The sequence below is a fragment of the Microcaecilia unicolor genome, chromosome 7 (assembly GCF_901765095.1).
Source record: "Microcaecilia unicolor chromosome 7, aMicUni1.1, whole genome shotgun sequence".
In the NCBI taxonomy this organism is placed as follows: Eukaryota; Metazoa; Chordata; class Amphibia; order Gymnophiona; family Siphonopidae; genus Microcaecilia; species Microcaecilia unicolor.
In genome coordinates, this window is record NC_044037.1 from 127,728,147 (window position 1) to 127,749,376 (window position 21,230).

Genomic DNA, 21,230 nt, shown 5'->3' on the forward strand with positions numbered 1-21,230 from the left:
TACAATTGTTTTGATGCTGCTATGTTAAGGTGGATTTGTACTTTTGGAGTTGTCATCAATAAAAACTGTTGAAATATAAGAATTGGTGTAACATTGGCTACCCTCCAGTCTTCCAGTACCACACCTGATTTTAGTGATAGATTGCATATACTAATAGTAGCTCTACAAGTTCATTTTTCAGTTCTATTCCATCAAAGGATGGAAAATGAGCTCAAGGCTTTAAAAGAGGTCATGGTTTCTTGGCTAAGGATAAGTTAACATATCAAAAGCTGGAAGAAAATTATAAGCATCATTTGAATCTACACTTCCTAAACTTTCTGAAATCTCCAGGTTTTTTTCATCTATGCATTTGCCAAAGAAATATTTGATGGAGGTACTGCAAGTTCACAGGGAGTCTCTGTCACTGATTGTAAGAGCTATGTGGACTGTCAAGGGTTATACCAACAGGAAGCAACAAAAAAAAAACAAAGCACAAACCAGAGAGTTTTGCTCAGTTTTACTCTTTCTGGTTTTCTGGAAGGGTCAGGTCTAAGGCTACCAAGATTGCTTCTTTTGCTTTAGGTCCAGATTGCAGCTGGACTCTGAGACACTATCATAAGGATATAAATTTTCTTGGACAAAAGGTCTTTGTATTTCCTGACCCCTGCAGGGTGACTCGGCTTAGACGGAAAACCTTTTTCACTTTTAAGTCTCATCATCTAGCTATCGGTGGATCATTTTCCCTTCAACTTCCCTGTAAATGTTTTGTAAAATTTGAGACTAAAACTTGTTTTTCTTGACGTGGACCAATTGAAAACTTTTTTTGAAGCACAGAAACCTCCAACTCCTGTAATAGTATCTTCTCCAACCTCTCATCCAGTTTGATGTGTCTCATTTATTTTAAAAATTTATAGACTGCTCTATCTCACAATTCTAGGTAGTTTCCAAAAAAGCATACACACTAAAATGAACATATTAACCACAAATATGAAAAATACAAGCAGCAGCCAAACAAAGTTTTTCATCACAGCAGTTTCATTAAAAATAAATTCTGTCTAATAATCAGCAAATAAAACATGTATGCCTTCACTTGCTTCCTAAATTGCACAGTAGGACAGGTTTTAAACAGTAAGGTGCATTCTATAAGACAGCCCCTTCTATATAAAAAATAGAATGATGATATACAATCAAACATGTCAAAAGGACAGGTCATCGAGTAACAGTTTGTCCTCAGATTTCAAAGACCTGGTTGGCCTATGTTTAATTCCCTGGATTTGTCTTTAAGAAATTGCTACTTTTGATATTTATTAGTATTGAACTTTATCTGTCTCCTTGATTTACTTGATTTTCATTTGGATTCCCCTCTCACCCCTACACACATCTTTTCCTTATTTTTTGTGTTTGGGTGAAGATTTAATATTAATGATTTTTCCTGATTTAGATTTGCTTTTATTTTGTACTGTTTTTTATTTGGGTAATTATTGCAGGGATAAAGAGAGTTATCTTGACTTGAAGTTGTAAAAATTAATAAATTTTAAATTTAGAAAAAGAGCATCAGTAGTTTTACAAAACAAGTGAGTTTGAATGTCAAGTTCAAGCAGTTTGGATACAAAAGGGAGGAGGGAGATGGAACAATAGCAGGCCTGGTAGTGTTCAGTGAAGTGTTTTGAGTGATAAGCAGTCAAGTGAGAAATGCGACAGATAGCGATCACTAAAGTGGAAATAGAACTGAGGAGTTAGATGGGAATGGGGTAAGAGGAACAAGTTGTGATGTTAGAAGAGGAGAGAAGATGAGCAGTTTCCTCCTCTGTGATTCAGAAAAGCACAGACATGTAGTAGGGGGCCAAAGGAAGGAAAGGTGAATGAAGTGGGGGAGGAAATAGCTGTGGCCTGCTAGTGAATTCCTGATTCATCTTGTGAAACTTGTGGAAAAAGTCAGCCAAATTGTGGCTGGGAGGCAGAGTCATTGTGAAGAGGGATGTGAATGTGATAAACAGCCAATGGAAGTTGGAGGCAAGAGTGTTTTCAGGTAGACATCATAATTTTGCTGGAGAATGTAGTAGCTGATTGAAAAGAGATAACTATAAAGCCAATGTGACCCTGCAGGAAAGGTGCAGAAATGAACCCTGAGGTGAGCTAAGGATGGGGTTTGGCACGCCTTACATGATGAGGGATGGTTGGGGCTGGAGTGTCCAAAGCAGAAGAAATTATATTGTTATAAAAAATAAACTGCCTCATCAACAGACAGTGTTGGAGAGAAGAGGAAAGAGACTGTACTGGAAAGGGTGCAAGATTTGCCACCAGAGCTACCCTCAACTCCTAGTGAGAGGTAAAGCTTCATATATAAAATCAAGCAGTCCCATAGGTATTTGGGATTAGGATGGCTAATCAGAAATGCGTTTAAAAATGTATCACCTACTGTGTGTGTGTGTGTGTGTTTGTTTGTTTATTTTTAAAAACAGTAATAAAATCATAATAGATATAGAAAAGTGTGGTTTCTGTAACAACTTCTTTGGCTGTGCTCCAACTATAGTATTATGTTGAAGGCATACGAGTGCCCTACCCTGTTACCATCTGCATTGAATAATCCACAGAATGGTGAAAATTCTCTTTTATATCTGGAGTTGTCATAAAAACAACTGACATTTTTGTTATTGGTACATCAGTGGTTTACTTCTCCAAAAGTGTGTCTAGTTTCCTATTCCAAAATCTGTGGTCCCTATGCTAGTGGTTTAAGTTTGATATACCACATCTACTGTAAAATCATATCAGTTATATGGTTGCCAACTGTTTTGGAGCTTTAGAGTTCTGAATAACATGTTGTGATGTTTGGCATTTTGGAAATTGTTTATGGTACATAGAGGGGCATTTTCGAAAGAAACGTCTAAGTTGGGATCTGGAAGTCTTTGTAAAATGTCCAAATCCAGAGGCGGGGAAAAGGTCATTTTCGAAAAAAGATGGACATCATCTTTCGTTTCGAAAATACCAAGGATGTCCTTAGATTTGGACATGTTTGAGTTTCGGCGATTTTTGAAACCAAAGACGTCCAAGTCAAAAACGTCCAAATGCAAGACATGTGGACGTGGGAGGAGCCAACATTTCTAGGTCACTGGTCCCCCTGACATGCCAGGACAGCAATTGGGCACCCTAGGGGGCGCTGCAGTGGACTTCATAAAATGCTCCAAGTTACATAGCTCCCCTACCTTGTGTGCTGAGCCCCCCAAACCCTACTACCCCCAACTGTACACCACTACCATAGCCTTTACGGGTGAAGGTGGGCACTGTAGGTAGTCTAAATAAGTCTTATAGGAAACCAACTCCCAACAGATTATTTATGCCAAGGTTCTATGGGTCAGAACTCTGCCTAAGCAAATATTCTGGACTTGTGCTAGGGGAAATAGGACCTCCCTTTGGCACCTAACCAAATTGGCTGTTACAGAAAATGAAACCAAAGCCACAGATGTAATATATTATTTATTCATAGCTAAAGAAAAAATATATATAGAATGGATCAGCAGCAAGGCTTAGCAAAATACAATATATAACTTGCTGATAATAATAAAAACAAATAGATTGCTACCAAAATAAAGACTGTGCAAAATGATTCTTACTGGAATACTACGTGATTACACAAACCTGATTTTGTAATCATGAAAACTTATACTACACTTCCTATGCAAAATACAACTGTTAGCAGCTTATTCCCTGACCACGAGTCATGACCTAACCAATCTTATCACAGACAAACACCAATCACTAATCCCTGACTATAGGCAGTAAATCCTGTTATCTCACCATGCTGTCTCTGAGGAAGTCTCCCAATGAGGTTGGCACAGATTTCTCCTTAGACTCCAGCTGTATCCACAGCGAGTCTCAGTCTCGGATTCAGACCAGGTCTATCTTCTGAAAGCAGTTGTCATAATCATTCAGTGTCGCGTCTCAGAGCGGATGTAGCTGAGCCAATCTGTATTTCCACCAGATATGTAGTTCACAAGGTTAGCACAACACAGTCTCTTGCTCTCACCGAGCCTTCTAACCTTGATGGGTTTCTCAGGTCTCTTTCTTCCTCTTGCCAGTCCCAACTGTCTTCTTTCTCCAGTTCCCGCTTCTTAGTACCTCTCGGTCAGATGATACCACAGGACCAATCATGATCCTGTCCAGCTAACTCCATGAGCATGAAGAGTCCTTTATTCGTGACCCTGAAGTTGTTACTTTATGGTCTGCATATCTGTCTTCAACCATGCTTTCTGGAGCCATGGGTCTCACTCCCCTTTCAGCTTCTCAGGGAGATAAAGGGGTGGTTGCAACACAGAATGTCCTTGGATGCGGTATGCCTGCCAGTGATTTTCCAAAAGCTGAAAAGCTGGTTCTTGCTGACGCAGATGTGTTCAGGTCAGAGGTTGTAGAATCCATCTTGTTGTAACAGGATGTCAGGCTTGTATGAGCCAAGACCAGCTCAGGTGAGATCTCAGGTGAATACCCTACACACCTATATGTGGGTACAGAGGGTTTCTGATGGGTTTTGGAGGGCTCGCTGTTTCCTCCACAAATGTAACAGGTAGGGGGGGGTATGGACCTGGGTCCAATTGTCTGAAGTGCACTGCAACCACTAAAACTGCTCCAGGGACCTGCATGCGTTGTCATAGACCTGAGTATGACATCTGAGGCTGGCAAGTAATATTTTTAATAATGTTTATTGAGGGTGGGAGGGGGTTAGTGATCACTGGAGGAGTAAGGGGAGGTCATCCATGATTCCCTCCAGTGGTCATCTAGTCATTCCGGGAACCTTTTTGTGCCTTATTCATAAATAAAAACAGGTCCGGTTGAAAACGTCCAAGTTGTAGTCATGGACGTCTCTGCTTTTTTCGATTATGGATCAAAGCCGTCCAAGTCTTAGGAATGCCCAAGTCCTGCCTTCACCATGCCTCAGATACGCCCCCTTGAAATTTGGACGTCCTTGCGATGGACTTCAGTTAGAGTTGTCCAAAATCGGGTTTCGATTATACCGATTTGGACATCTCTGAGAGATGGACGTCCAAGTGTCGATTTATGTCACTATTTGGATGTCCATCCCTTTCAAAAATGAGCCTGTCAGTCTGTGATTGATTTTGTAATGCTGCAGTTTAGGGGCCCTTTTACTAAAGCTTACAATGTGCTAATGGATATTATCACGTGTTATATGCTGCATGTTCTATTGTATACCTATGGGCCATATGTGACTTAGTGCACGCTAATGTCTATTAGCCTACTCTCAGCTTTCGTAAAAGGGCCCTTTAATGAATATTTTTAACCCACTTAGAATGGAGAATGTGCAATGTATTAGTAATTTAGAAAATAAATAGAATTTACTGGATCTGTGCCAAGACCTTCATACCCCATTAATTTCTTTGGTACTATGGTTATGCCGTTTACGAGTTTCCATTATTTAAGGGTTATTCTAGATTCTTCATTGTCCTTCTTGCTTCAGATTTCTCATGTATCTAAAACATGTTTTTTTGTGTGTGTTTTGACAATTGCAAGTTATTAGACATACCTTTTTGATCACTGTAATTTCATGCTCTCATCCTTTCATTTTTTTTGTTTCAAGACTGGACTACTGTAACATTATTTTTGCCAGCTTGACACGGGCAGCTCTAAAGAAACTGCAGACCCTTCAGAACTTAGTTATCAGTTTTTAAATCTGCACCTGTGGTGCTTGTCTTGCTTTATTTTAACTGTTGTAGTTTGTTTTTAAGTGTTCCCTCTCTTTTATGTTTTCTTTTTAGCTCTTAGTTGTCACTATATGATTGATAATGTAGTTCCTATTCCCTTAAAAAAGCCAAACAGCGAAGATGATTAACAAAAACAAAAATAATCCAAAATTTAAAAAAAGATCAAATTTGTATTTAAAAATACAAATACATAAAAGAATTAAAAAATGTAAAAGACGACACTTGTTTATAAAAAAATTAAAACACTTTATTAATTAAAGGATAGCAGGGAGAAAGGGACTCGACACAGCTGTGTTTCGGCCGTGCAGGCCTGCGTCAGGAGTCTTCTCACCATGTGTTGATATTTTAATTCTATCCAATTATAAAGAAAATATGTGTGTCTCTTTTTAAAGCCGTAGCGTTAAATGATCCTTGTAACAAAGTGAGGCAAAAAGCATCAGAGCAACGTCTCCTCTCTGTTTTTTTTGATTTCACAGAGAGGAGACGTTGCTCTGATGCTTTTTGCCTCACTTTGTTACAAGGATCATTTAACGCTACAGCTTTAAAAAGAGACACACATATTTTCTTTATAATTGGATAGAATAAAAAATCAACACACGGTGAGAAGACTCCTGACGCAGGCCTGCATGGCCGAAACACAGCTGTGTCGAGTCCCTTTCTCCCTGCTATCCTTTAATTAATAAAGTGTTTTAATTTTTTTATAAACAAGTGTCGTCTTTTTCATTTTTTAATTCTTTTATGTATTTGTATTTTTAAATACAAATTTGATCTTTTTTTAAATTTTGGATTATTTTTGTTTTTGTTAGTCATCTTCGCTGTTTGGCTTTTTTGGTGTTTTTTGCGAAGACTGGTTTCTTCTGTTTTTTGTACTCCTCTCCTCTTTTGTAGTTAGGCTGAACATTGCTCTGTTCTGCCTGTTGGTTAGGGGCCTTTTACTAATCGCTAAGCCTATAGTGGGCTTACTGCGTGCCAATCTGGAATTATCCACCGGTCTACCGCAGGAGTCCGGCGACAGTTCCCACCCCTAGCACGCGCCATTTCTGATGATACAAAAAAATGTCCTATTTTTGTAGCGCCAAAACTTAACCAGCGGTATTCGCTTCTCAATTACCGCCAGGGTAGCTCGGGAGCCCTTACAGACATCTCAGTGGGTGACGGTAAAGGTTCCCTACGGAAATGGTTATGTGGTAAGTGATTTACTTACCGCACTACCATTTATTTTCCCCCAAAATGGACAGCCTTTTACCTGCTGCAGTAAAAGGGGACTTCAGTGCATGTCAAAAACATGCACTGGTGCTAGCACAGACACCCTTTTATTGTAGCTTAGTAAAAGGACCCCTTAAAGCAGTATAGCAAAAATTTTAATGAGCTATAATTATTCTGCAATATTCTACTTAAACTTTTATTCCACTGTTCTAACCCTGAATTCAAGTTTATTTTTATTTGATGTACTGTCTATATTACAAAAATCTAAGCAGCTTACACCTTTTTTCTAATGTGGGGACTAAAAATACAGAAAGAATAATGCTACTTGATACATAAGAGAAGAAAGGAGAAGGTAAGATTACAGTGTTTTACAAGAGGAAAGCATAAAAGTCACGAAAGGAAGGTAAAAAGTCTTATTCTTCAGTTGCAGGTCCAGCCTCAAAGTAGTTTAAATGTGAAATCAATATAACTCATCATATTTCCATCAGTAAAACAAAGTAAATCAAAGTTGCAAAATCTATCACAATATGAATGGAAATTCAATGTTCTCTATTATGCTTCTTTTTTTCTCTGTTTTCTTTTTTCCTATTGTGCTTTTTCAGATTCTTTCTTTCTTCCTTCTCTCTGTCTTTGCTTTCCTCTCTAAATGATACTTCACCTCTGCTGTTTTTATATTTCTTTGCAGGGTGATCCAGGAGAAGATGGTAAACCAGTAAGTTTATATTTAATTTGCTTCTTAAAGTATGCTTTTTCTCCACAATGTCTCCTTTTCTCAAAACAACCATATAAAGTGGATTGTAAGTCCTTTGATGGTAAGTTTATAACTGCAACCGAGAGCTGTGCCTAGAAGTTTGCTGACATGGAACTGTTTCATGTCTCAAGCAGGACAATTCCATGCTGCAGACTTTGAAACATGGGCATGTTTGATTTCTTGCCCTGCTAAAGGAAAGTAAAAGATACATGTACAAGAAAACTTTTAAAACTGAAACTTTTTTTTAGTACATGTTTTTGGGTTTTAAGTGATTTAGTTGTTGGACTTTACACACTGATTTATGTTTTTACATGTTGCACATGTATTCAAAAATCTTTCAAAAATAAATAAAGCGATGGGGGAATGGAAGCCAGTGATGAAATGTGGGAGGCATGGGTAATTACCTTGAGAAGGTATGTTTACCTCTTTAAGGCTTTTTCTTCTATTTCAACCATGTTTTAATGATATTTTTTTGGGTTTTAATATATATTTTAAAGATAATATACTATTTTCTTTGGTAAATTATTGTGGTAGAATTAGAGGATTAATATTTGGTTTCCTATCCATACCAAATTTACAGGACATGTTGGGGGAAAGTGAATGAGGACTCTGACAGGTTTTTTTAAATTTCTTTCTTAGATTCATGTATTTTCATGAACTGCAAGAGTGCAAATGTGTGCATTCCAGAAAGTAGGCTTTTTAGTTGTAGGTGGAACAACTTGTAAGCAAGCATATCCCAGCTTGCTTACAGTGTGAAAACATTCGCAGCCCACTATCCTCTGCCCCGATCTTAAGTAGGTTTCCATTTTTCATAGGTGATGTGTGTGTTTGTGTGATATGTGAATCTATATTTGCATCTACATCTTCATACATCTGTATCTGTATCTATATGGCTTACAATTCTAAAAAGAGGAGAAGTAGTAATAGGGAGAAAAGAAATAATGGGAGGGAGAAACTGATCTACGATAAATGATAGGAAAAGAGGGTATCAGAAGGGATAGGGGAAGGAATGATATGTCTGAGCTGGTTGGCAGGCCCATCACCAAGGCAATCTATGTAAGTATAAAGGCATCCTCTAAGAGGAATGTTTTAAAGACTATTTTAAATTTTCCTAGAAATATAGGGGCCCTTTTACTAGTCTGAAGTAAAAAGTGGGTGTGTGAAATTGTCATGCGCTGGGTCATTTTTTTTACCACGACAGGTAAAAAGGTGTTTATTTTAAAAAATGGGGCGGCTATTTACTGCCTGAGCCCTTACCACCACCTGTTTGCTTGGTGGTAAGGGCTCACGCGGTAATCAGGCAGCACGTGGCAATGTGGCCACACTGTCAATTACTACTACTACTATTTATCATTTCTGTAGTGCTACTAGACTATTTCCAAAAACGGCCCCCATGGTAGAAAATAGAAAATAATTTTCTACCACGGGAAATAACTTCGGAATTACCGCTGGGCACCAGTGCTACCCCGGCAGTAGTGTCCATTTTGCGCAGACTACCCGTGTGTTAGCCCTACCACAGTTTAGTAAAAGGGCACCATAGATAGGTATAAAAATATAAATGTTTATTTTTGTTACATTTGTACCCCGCACTTTCCCACTCATGGCAGGCTCAATGCGGCTTACATGGGGCAATGGAGGGTTAAGTGACTTGCCCAGAGTCACAAGAAGCTGCCTGTGCCTGAAGTGGGAATCAAACTCAGTTCCCCAGGATCAAAGTCCACCACCCTAACCACTAGGCCACTCCTCCACCAATTTACTCTGTATTATAACATCTATAGTACATTGTATATTGATTTGGTAGATTAAACAGACTTATAATTACAATAACTGTCAATATGAAAATGATGGCCCATCCATTTTTGCTTCCTCCTCTTAGAGGTCCAGTCATTATGTTCTTGATTGGATACAAGCAGGCTTTACTCAGGCACAGACAAACTAGACATGTGCCTAGGGCCAAAATGTTTAAAGGGGGGGGTGTGTGGCTTGTTAGATGTACTCAGGGCTCAGGAGCTTAGAATTGCCAATTGTCTTGATATTTTAAAGTCTAGCTCTATACAGCTTTCCAGTCATCCCCCCCCCTTCTAGTGTGCTAGGTATACAGCTCTCGAATCCCTCCCTCCTTTCTAGTGTGCTAGTATTTAGCTAATGGAACGTGTTCTAGTCACAGGAAAGGAGAAGCTGGGCTGTGGGGGAATCTGAAGATTGCATAGGGCCTTGGAGAGAGCAGGTGGAACAAACGAGCATTTTCTTTTTTTTTGGGGGGGGGTGAATGGGGTTGTTGAAAAGAGCTAGAAATGTAAGAGGGATTAGGTGAAGTATGAAGGGGCAGTTGCAAGCTGAGAAATATGACCGGCAACAAATGCAAGAACATTACATGATGGTGAGCAGGACTAATTGGGAGGAAAGGGGGTTACAGACTGAATGAGAACATGAGCAGGCAAACAGCACAGCACCAGTAGAGTGCCTGCCTTGCCTGTCTGTGTGAAAAGTGAAAGAATGCTTGCATATGTGCATATGTTTACCTGATTTGTGTGTGTGTGTGTGTGTGGGGGGGGGGGGGCGGGATGAATATGTGTGTGACTGAAGTGCAATAGAGTGCATGTGTGTGTTTACGTTTCTGTATCTCTGGTGAGGACAGTCTCAAATAAATAGAGCTTCCTTTTGAAAATTTGGTCTGGGAGAAGTTTGCTGCTACAAATGTACTTATGTGCATACTAAGTGAAGCTATTAGCTACCTAGGCAAATTCCTTTGAAAACTGACCTAATATGGTCTCCGCTCTGCTTATATCCTTGAGAAACAAAGCTAAATATATTAGTTTGCTTCTTCCATTTGTGAAGCTTTTTCACACATAAAACTTTGTAAATGTATAACTCAGACAACATTGGCTGTAAATCTCATTCTTTGGGGCAACCCACCCTTGGCATCTCTGGTTTGTACTAGAGGCAGTGGAGGGAGAAAACTTGCCCAACTACCCTGGTGCTCAGCCCATTACTGCAGAACTGCCAAATTACCCAGTTCCAGGAAGAAGACCTTTTAGTCAGTCTACCCTTCTCAATGGAGAAGGGTAGATAGTGGGGTTCTCCAGGGGACTGTGCTAGGACCGCTGATTTTTAACATATTTATAAATGATTTAGGGATGGGAATAACTAGTGATGTAATTAAATTTGCTGACAACACAAAGTTATTCAAAGTTGTTAAATCGCAAGAGGATTGTGAAAAATTATAAGAGAATCTTACGAGACTGGTAGACTGGGCGGTGGCTAAGAAAGCAAATAGAGTGTTAGGTATTACTAGGAAAGGAATGGAGAACAAAAATGAGAACGTCATAATGTCTTTGTATCGCGCCATGGTGCAACTGAACCTCGAATACTGTGTGCAATTCTGGTCACCGCATCTCAAAAAAGATATAGTGGATTTAGAAAAGGTACAGAGAATGGTGACGAAAATGATAAACAGGATGGGATGACTTGCCTATGAGGAAAGACTAAAGTGGCTAGGGCTCTTCAGCTTGGAGAAAAGACGACTAAGGGGAGATATGATAGAGGTCTATAAAATATTAAGTGGAGAGGAATGGGTAGATATTTATTTATTTTTGGTACATTTATACCCCACATTTTCCCACTACTGTGAGCTCAATGTGGCTTAAAATATTACAATAGGTTACAATGCATGGACGGTAATGATACAAAAGTCAGAAGGACGAGAAAGGACATAAGGATAGTACATGTTGGTTAAACGGGTATAGGCAATGTGAGGAAGGGAGAGACTGAGCATTATTTGGGGGGGGGGGGGGTGGTAAGCTTTCTCGAACAAAAATGTTTTTAAGGATTTCTTGAATAGCTGGGTGGTCGTCAATCATTTTTAGATGCCTTGGTAGAATGTTCCAAGACTTTGGGCTGACGTAGGAGAAGGAAAATGAAAAGAGCCGTTTGTATTTTACAGACTTGCAGCTTGAGTAATTAAGGTAGGATCGTGCAGTATCTGAAGCATTTCTTGATGGCAGATCTATCAAATCTAGCATATACATAAGTACATAAGTAATGCCATACTGGGAAAAGACCAAAGGTCCATCGAGCCCAGCATCCTGTCCCCAATAGCGGCCAATCCAGGTCAAGGGCACCTGGCAAGCTACCATAAGTACATACATAAGTACATAAGTAATGCCTTACTGGGAAAAGACCAAGGGTCCATCGAGCCCAGCATCCTGTCCACGACAGCGGCCAATCCAGGCCAAGGGCACCTGGCAAGCTTCCCAAACGCACAAACATTCTATACATGTTATTCCTCGAATTGTGGATTTTTCCCAAGTCCATTTAGAAGCGATTTATGGACTTGTCCTTTAGGAAACCGTCCACCCCTTTTTAAACTCTGCTAAGCTAACCGCCTTCACCACTTTCTCCGGCAACGAATTCCAGAGTTTAATTATATATACCTGTTCCACTCCACTCATTATTTTATATACCTCTATCATGTCTCCCCTCTGCCGTCTCTTCTCCAAGCTGAATAGCCCTAGCCTCCTTAATCTTTCTTCTTAGGGAAGTCGTCCCATCCCCGCTATCATTTTAGTCGCCCTTTCGCTGCACCTTTTCCAATTCTACTATATCTTTCTGAGATGCGGGTGACCAGAATTGAACACAATACTCAAGGTACGGTCGCACCATGGAGCGATACAACGGCATTATAACATCCTCACACCTGTTTTCCATACCTTTCCTAATAATACCCAACATTCTATTCGCTTTCCTAGCCGCAGCAGCATCACACTGAGCAGAAGGTTTCAGTGTATTATCGACGACGACACCCAGATTCCTTTCTTGGTCCCTAACTCCTAACGTGGAACCTTGCATGACGTAGCTATAATTCGGGTTCTTTTTTCCCACATGCATCACCTTGCACTTGCTTACATTAAACGTCATCTGCCATTTAGCCGCCCAGTCTCCCGGTCTCATAAGGTCCTTCTGTAATTTTTCACAATCCTGTTGCGAGTTAACGACTTTGAATAACTTTGTGTGATCAGCAAATTTAATTACCTCGCTAGTTACTCCCATCTGTAAATCATTTATAAATATATTAAAAAGCAGCGGTCCTAGCACAGACCCCTGAGGAACCCCACTAACTACCCTTCTCCCATTGTGAATACTGCCCATTTAACCCCACTCTCTGTTTCCTATCCTTCAACAGTTTTTAATCCAAATAGACCTTTCCTCCTATCCCATGACCCTCCAATTTCCTCTGTAGCCTTTCAATGAAGGTAACCTTGTCAAACGCCTTTTGAAAATCCAGATACACAATATCAACCGGCTCCTCTTTGTCCACATGTTTGTTTACTCCTTCAAGGAATTGAAGTAAATTGGTCAGGCAAGATTTCCCCACACAAAAGCCGTGCTGACTTGGGCGCCGTTGCACTAAACGTTTTTCATCGTTAAATGAGCCCTCAAGGAACAATTTCCTATCCTTTCCATGCACTAAAGCCTATTTTCCGACGACAGTAGCAGCTAACGAAAACTGAATGCAGATGAGCAATTCTTCTACAAATCCCATTGAAATGACATGCACTAACCTTTTCCGATTCGTTTAATGCAGGAGAACACCGTGAAATCTAACGAGAGTCTGTACCTCTCGTTAGGGCTGTCTGTCTGCTAGAACTTAACAAAATCCAATAAAAAAAATAACTGGGGGGGGGGCGAAAACGCGTCAGGGGAGTCCTTTATTGACGCCACAGGTCGCCGCTGCTCCCCTCTCCCTCAGCACCAAAAAAGAAAAAAAAAGGATCGGGAGGGGGCAAAGGCACTCGTCATGAGCGTCCCGTATGGATGCCTTGCCCCCCCCCCCCCCCCGACGAAAAAATCTCCAATTTTAGCAGCCCCGGGCCGGCCCTCCTCCCTTCCTGTATTCTCCCACACTAGCTCCGCCTCCTGCCATTCTCCGGTCCCGTGCCCCGCCCCCGCCACCCCCCCTGTGGTCGTGGCTGCCGCTCCCCCCTGTCACCTCTGCTGCACGGGCAAGAACAGCTGATTGGCGAGTCAGAAGGCCTCCTCATACGTCCCTTCTTTCTTCCTGGGCCCGCCCTCCTCTGACGTAGGCCCAGGAAGAAAGAAGGGACGTCTGAGGAGACCTTCTGACTCGCCGATCAGCTGTTCTTGCCCGTGCAGCAGAGGTGACAGGCGCTGCACGGGCCGGTAAGGCAAAGGGGGGGTCGTTGGACGGGGGGAAGCGGCAGCCACGACCAAAGGGGTGGCGGCGGGGGCGGGCACGGGACCGGAGCATGGCAGGAGGCGGAGCTAGTGTGGAGAATACAGTAAGGGAGGAGGGCCGGCCCGGGGCTGCTAAAATGGAGATTTGATCGTGCGGGGGGGGGGGGGAGCGGGGAGGCAGGCGGGGGGGGGGGAAGGCGTCCATACGGGACGCTCATGACGAGTGCCTTTGCCCCCTCCCGAAACATACGTGTTTGTGGGGTTTTTTTTTTGTTTTGATAGCTGGGCCTTTGTGGCATACGCAGAGCAGCCAGCATAACACTTGGGCTGCTCTGCGCATGCTTTAGGCGCTGATTAACGACGGGTTTAACGATTCTGTGATACATCCTACTTTGCAATACCGATCCGAACATTTCTGGAGTGTTTTTGTAGTGCATGCCTCGTTTTTTAAAAATCATTAAGCACTTTACGATTCTTATTTTTTAACGTTTGGTTGATGCATCTGGGCCTTGGTCTCATTAATCCATGTCCTTGGATGTGCTCTGTAATTTGTTTTTGATAATAGCCTACCATTTTTCCCCGGCACCGACGTCAGACTCACCGGTCTATAATTTCCCGGATCTCCCCTGGAACCTTTTTTTAAAAATCGGCGTTACATGGCCACCCTCCAATCTTCCGGTACCATGCTCGATTTTAAGGATAAATTGCATATCACTAACAGTAGCTCCGCAATGCTCCATTTTTTCAGTTCTAAGATGAAAACCATCCGGTCCAGGAGATTTGCTACTCTTCAGTTTGCTGAACTGCCCCATTATGTCCTCCAGGTTTACCGTGAAGTCAGTAAGTTTCTCCGACTCGTCCGCTTGAAATACCATTTCCGACTCCGTTATCCCACCCAAATCTTCCTTGGTGAAGACCGAAGCAAAGAATTCATTCAATCTCTCCGCTACATCTTTATCTTCCTTGATCGCCCCTTTACCCCTCTGTCATCCAGTGGCCCAACCGATTCTTTTACCGGCTTCCTGCTTTTAATATACCGAAAAAAAGTTTTGCTATATTTTTTTGCCTCTAATGCTATCTTTTTTTTGTAATCCCTCTTGGCCTTCTTTATCTGCGCCTTGCATTTGCTTTGACACTCCTTATGCTGCTTCTTGTTATTTTCAGACGGTTCCTTCTTCCATTTTCTGAAGGCGTTTCTTTTAGCCCTAATAGCTTCCTTCACCTCACTTTTCAACCACGCCGGCTGTCTTTTGGACTTCCGTCTTTCTTTTCTAATTTGCGGAATATGTTTGGCCTGGGCCTACAGAATGGTATTTTTGAACAGCGTCCATGCCTGTTGTACAGTTTTTACCCTCTCAGTTGCCCCCTTTTTTTTTTAATCGTTCTTCTCATTTTATCATAGTCTCCTTTTTTAAAGTTAAAGGCTAACGTATTTGACTTCCTGTGTATAGTTACTTCAAGGTTGATATCAAAACTGATCATACTGTGATCACTGTTATCAAGCGGCCCCAGTACCATAATGCCCCTCACCAGATCATGCGCTCCACTAAGGATCAAGTCCGATGAAAATGATAAAGGGGATGGGACGACTTCCCAAGGAGGAAAGGCTAAAGAAGCTAGGGCTCTTCAGCTTGGAGAAAAGGCGGCTAAGGGGAGATATGATAGAGGTCTATAAAATAATGAATGGAGTGGAAAGGGTAGACGTGAAGCATCTGTTTACGCTTTCCAAAAATACTAGGACTAGGGTGCATTCAATGAAGCTACAAAGTAGTAAATTTAAAACGAATTGGAGAAACGTTTTCTTCGCCCAATGTGTAATTAAACTCTGGAATTCGTTGCCAGAGAATTTGGTAAAGGTGGTTAGCTTAGCGGGGTTTTAAAAAGTTTTGGACAGCATCCTAAAGGAAAAGTCTATAGACCATTATTAAAATGGACTTGGGGAAAATCCACTGCTTATTTCTGGGATAAGCAGCATAAAATGTTTTGTACTTTTTGAGATCTTGCCAGGTATCTGTGACCTGGATCAACCACTGTTGGAAATGGATACTGGGCTTGATGGACCTTTGGTCTGTCCCAGTATGGCAGAACTTATGTACTTATGCCTCCTCACCCCTATTTTTACTCTCCAGAAGCTAATAGCTTGGGAGTGAGCATGGAGACTAGGTAAGCACATGTTTCGAGTGGAGTGGCTTAATGATTAGAGCTGGAGAGCTGCCAAGTTATCCAGTTCCAGGAAGAAATTTTAGGCCAGTCCTAGATTTCTGACAACTATCTTGGTGCATTGTAAGACCTTAAATGCTGATTTCAGTGGGTTGAATCAGGGACTAAATTAGCATACTGAATTGGAATGTCAGTTACACAAGTAAATAAGTGTTGCCATACTGGACAGACCGAAGGTCCATCAAGCCCCAAATCCTGTTTCCAACAGTAGCCAATTCAGGTTACAAGTATCTGGCAAGATCCCAAAACAGTACAATACATTTTACGCTGCTTACCCTAGAATAAGCAGAGGATTTTCCCCAAGTCCAAATTTTTCTTTAGGAAGTTATCCAAACCTTTTTAAACCGCACTAACGTAAACTGCTTTTACCACATTCTCAGGCAACAAATTCTAGAGTTTAATTACACGTTGAGTGAAAAAAATATTTTCTCTGATTTGTTTTAAATGTACTACTTTGTAGCTTCATTGCGTGCTGCCTAGTCATAGTATTTTTGGAACAGAGTAACAAGCGATTCAATTCCTCACAAGGGAGCTCTTCCGAACCCTTACTCACTGGTTGGTCCTATCACATATGACTACTGCAGTGGAATTTATGCTGGTTGCCGAAATTTCATTCTGAAAAAACTCCAGACTGCTCAAACACAGCTGCAAGGCTAATCTTAGGCAAAACACGCTTTGATCTGCTCAACCTCTCTGTTTTAATCTGCACTGTCTCCTCATTATAGACCGTATTACCTACAAAATCTGCTCACTGACTCAGAAGATAATATATGGGGAAGCCCCAGCCTATTGTGGATTAAAAACTGGTTGAAGGATAGGAAACAGAGAGTGGGGTTAAATGGGCAGTATTCACAATGGAGAAGGGTAGTTAGTGGGGTTCCTCAGGGGTCAGTGCTAGGACAGCTGCTTTTTAATATATTTATAAATGATTTAGAGATGGGAGTAACCAGCGAGGTAATTAAATTTGCTGATGACACAAAGTTATTCAAAGTTGTTAACTCACGAGAGGATTGTGAAAAATTACAGAAGGACCTTACGAGACCGGGAGACTGGGCGGCTAAATGGCAGATGACATTTAATGTGAACAAGTGCAAGGTGATGCATGTGGGAAAAAAGAACCCGAATTATAGCTACGTCATGCAAGGTTCCACGTTAGGAGTTAGGGACCAAGAAAGGAATCTGGGTGTCGTCGTTGATAAGACACTGAAACCTTCTGCTCAGTGTGCTGCTGCAGCTAGGAAAGCAAATAGAATGTTGGGTATTATTAGGAAAGGTATGGAGAACAGATGTGAGGATGTTATAATGCCATTGTATCGCTCTATGGTGCGACTGCATCCTGAGTACTGTGTTCAATTCTTAGCTTAGCAGAGTTAAAAAGGAGTTAGAGAGTTTCCTAAGGAACACGTCCATAAACCACTACTAAATAGACTTGGGAAAAATCCACAAGTCCAGGAATAACATGTATAGAATGTTTGTACGTTTGGGAAGCTCGCCAGGTGCCCTTGGCCTGGATTGGCCGCTGTTGTGGACAGGATGCTGGCGCGATGGACCCTTGGTCTTTTCCCCAGTGTGGCATTACTTATGTACTTATGTCCTTCTCTGCACCTTTTCTAATTCCACTATATCTTTTTTGAGATGCGGCACACAGAATTGAACACAATATTCAAGGTGCAGTTGCACCATGGAGTGACAAAAGCATTATAACGTCCTCATTTTCCATTCCTTTCCTAATAATACCATAACATTCTATTGCTTTGCATAAGAACATAAGAATAGCCATACTGGATTAGACCAATGGTCCATCTAGCCCAGTATCCTGCTTCCATCTGAGGCCAATCCAGGTCACAAATACCTGGCAGAAACCCAGTTAGTAGCACCATTACATGCTACCAATCCTAGGACAAGAAGTGGCTTCCCCCATGGCCATCTCAATAACAGACTATGGACTTTTCCTCCAGAAACTTTTCCAAACCTTGTTTAAATCCAGATATGCTAACCGTGATTACCCCATCCTCAGGCAATGAGTTTCCAGAGCTTAACTATTCTTTGATTGAAAAAATATTTCCTTCTATTGTTTAAAAGTATTTCCATGCAATTTCATTGAGTGTCCCCTAGTCTTTATACTTTTTTAAAGAGTGCAAAATCACCTCCACCCCTTCCACACCACTCAGGATTTTGTAGACCTCAATCATATCCCCACTCAGCTGTCTCTTTTTCAAGCTTGAAGGGCCCTAACCTCTGTAGCCTTTCCTCATATGGGAGAAGTTCCATGCCTTCTATCATTTTGGTCGCTCTTCTTTTTTTAACCATTTTCCTCATTTTATCATAGTCACCCTTTTTAAAATCAAAAGCTGCTATAGTAGATTTTCTTAGTGACTTCACTCCAGTTATCAGCTCAAATTTGATCATGTTATGATCACTGTTTCCCAGTGGATCCAACACCTTTACCTCTTGTACTAAACCCCGCATTCCACTAAATATTAGATTCAAAATAGCTCCCCCTCTCCTTGGTTCCTAGACCAGTTGCTCCAAGAAGCAATCAATTGTTACATCTAGAAATTTTACCTCCCTAAGCACTCCCTGATGTTAAATTTATCCAGTCAATCACTCATTATTATAACGTTGCCCAATTTGCCAGCTTTCCTAATTCTTTAAACATATTTTCACCTGTCTGTTCTTTCCTGGTGGACAGTAGTACAGCCCTACCAGTATACTTCTTCTGTTTACATGTGGAATTTATAATCACAATGATTCCACTCTGCTGTTTCATGTAGAATGTTTATTTTGTTTGACTTTAATTCCCTCTAACATATAGCGCAACCTTCCCGCCCTTCTCTAATTTGAGCCACTCTATTATTATGTTATAATTTGTACCCTGCTTACACAGTGTCCCATTGATTGTTCTCCTTTCACCAGGAGGGGCATGTTCAAAGGAAACATCTAAGTTGGGATTTGGACGTCTTTGTAAAACGTCCAAATCCAGAGGCGGGGAAAAGCTCATTTTAGAAAAAAGATGGACGTCCATCTTTCGTTTTGAAAATACCAAGGACATCCTTAGATTTGGACATCTTTGAGTTTCGTCAATTTTCGAAACCAAAGACGTCCAAGTTAAAAATGTCCAAATGCAAGCCATTTGGAGGTGGAGGAGCCAGCATTTCTAGGTCACTGGTCCCCCTGACATGCCAGGACAGCAATTGGGCACCCTAGGGGGCACTGCAGTGGACTTCATGAAATGCTCCAAGGTACATAGCTCCCTTACCTTGTGTGCTGAGCCCCCCAACCCCCCCCCCCCCAAAGCTCACTACCCCCAACTGTACACCACTACCATAACTTTTACAGGTGAATGTGGGCACCTATATGTGGGTACAGAGGTTTTCTGGTGGGTTTTGGCGGGCTCGCTGTTTCCTCCACAAACGTAACAGGTAGGGGGGGTATGGGCCTGGGTCCACCTGTCTGAAGTGCACTGCACCCACTAAAACTGCTCCATGGACCTGCATGCGCTGTCATAGACCTGAGTATGACATCTGGGGCTGGCAAGTAATATTTTTAATAATGTTTTTTGAGGGTGGGAGGGGGTTAGTGACCACTGGGGGAATAAGGGGAGGTCATCCATGATTCCCTCCAGTGGACATTTGGTCATTCCAGGAACCTTTTTGTGCCTTATTCGTAAATAAAAACAGGTCCGGGTGAAAACGTCCAAGTTGTAGTCATGGACGTCTCTGCTTTTTTCGATTATGGATCAAAGCCGTCCAAGTCTTAGGAATACCTAAGTCCCACCTTCACCATGCATCCGATAAGCCCCCTTGAAATTTGGACGTCCTTGCGACGGACTTCAGTTAGTCATCCAAAGTCGGGTTTCGATTATACCGATTTGGACGTCTCTGAGACATGGACATCCAAGTACCAATTTATGTCGGAAGATGGACGTCCATCTCTTTCAAAAATGAGCCTGCAGGTCTCTGAAATACCTATTATATCTACCTCTTCATTTAGTGCTATATACTCAGTGGTGTGCTGGAGCCGGCTCTCACCGGTTCTGCAGAGCTGGTTGTTAATTTTTGAACAATTTAGAGAGCCGGTTGTTCTGCTTTCAGCTGCGACTTGAATGGGGTTTTTTTCCCCACAAATTGCACCCTGCCTCCTCGTGCTGCACTGCAGGCAAGAGGTTCGTGTGCATCGTCCGTCCGAGTTCCTGATTCTCTCTCCCCTGCTGCTGTCCTTCCCACTGCCCCATGCACTGAACTTTGTTTCTTCCCTCCGTATCTGCTCCCTCTCCCTCCCTGCCTCCCTCCTTCAACCTTCCCCCCCCATCCCCCCGCCGCAGTTCGACCGGATCGTTACTTACTTGCAGGCAGGCAAAGGACACTGTCGGGACCAAGGAGGCAGCCGATCTACTCCAGGGTAAGAAAGGAAACCAATTTGTTTAATTTTTGTTTTCACTCCCCCCCACAGCTGTCCTCTAGTGAACCAAACAAAGTAATCAAACCTACGATCTGCTGCATCCACATTCTCGGTTTTTTTTTAAATTCTTGGTCCATCTAAAGCTGTTTCAATTGGATAGGCAGTGCCTTAAAAGGTGGAGGACAAAAGTTTTTGTTTCGTTTTTTTTTTTTTTTTCTTATTGGACAGATTTTTTATTTCTCCGAGGACAAGCAGGCTGCTTGTTCTCACTGATGGGTGACGTCCACGGCAGCCCCTCCAATCAGAAACTTCACTAGCAAAGGCCTTTGCTAGCTCTCGCGCGACCATGCGCGGCCGTCTTCCCGCCCGAACCGGCTCGTGTTCATCAGTCCATGTCATCGAAGTCTCCCAGCGGCTTCAAGAAGTGCACCCAGTGCGCCCGGGTAATCTCGCTCACTGATAGGCACGCTTCGTGTCTTCAGTATCTGGGGGCTGGGCACCGCCCGCAGGCCTGCAGTCTTTGTGCTCTTTTACAAAAGAGGACTCAGGTAGCAAGATTGGCCCAGTGGAATGTGTTGTTCTCGGGCTCTTCATCGACAACAGCACAGGACACATCGAGTGCATCGATGTCGACAGCATTGAAGTCTTAGACCTCGGCATCGATGGCATCGAGGCTTCGACCCTCTGCATCGTCGGTACCGAGACATCGGCAGGCTGCGTCGACGTCGGTGGTGTCTGGGACCTCCGCTGTTGCTGATGTCGTCGGA

At 42.1% G+C, this 21,230-nt stretch overlaps 1 protein-coding gene across 1 annotated transcript in view; it reads left to right on the forward strand.

The window, feature by feature from the left end:
* COL18A1 (collagen type XVIII alpha 1 chain) overlaps positions 1–21,230 on the forward strand; it is a 782,170-nt gene that overhangs the window by 331,504 nt on the left and 429,436 nt on the right. The window contains exon 9 of the mRNA XM_030210084.1: positions 7,582–7,608. Within this exon, the coding sequence (XP_030065944.1) occupies positions 7,582–7,608 (27 nt within the window). The remainder of the gene's footprint in view (positions 1–7,581; positions 7,609–21,230) is intronic.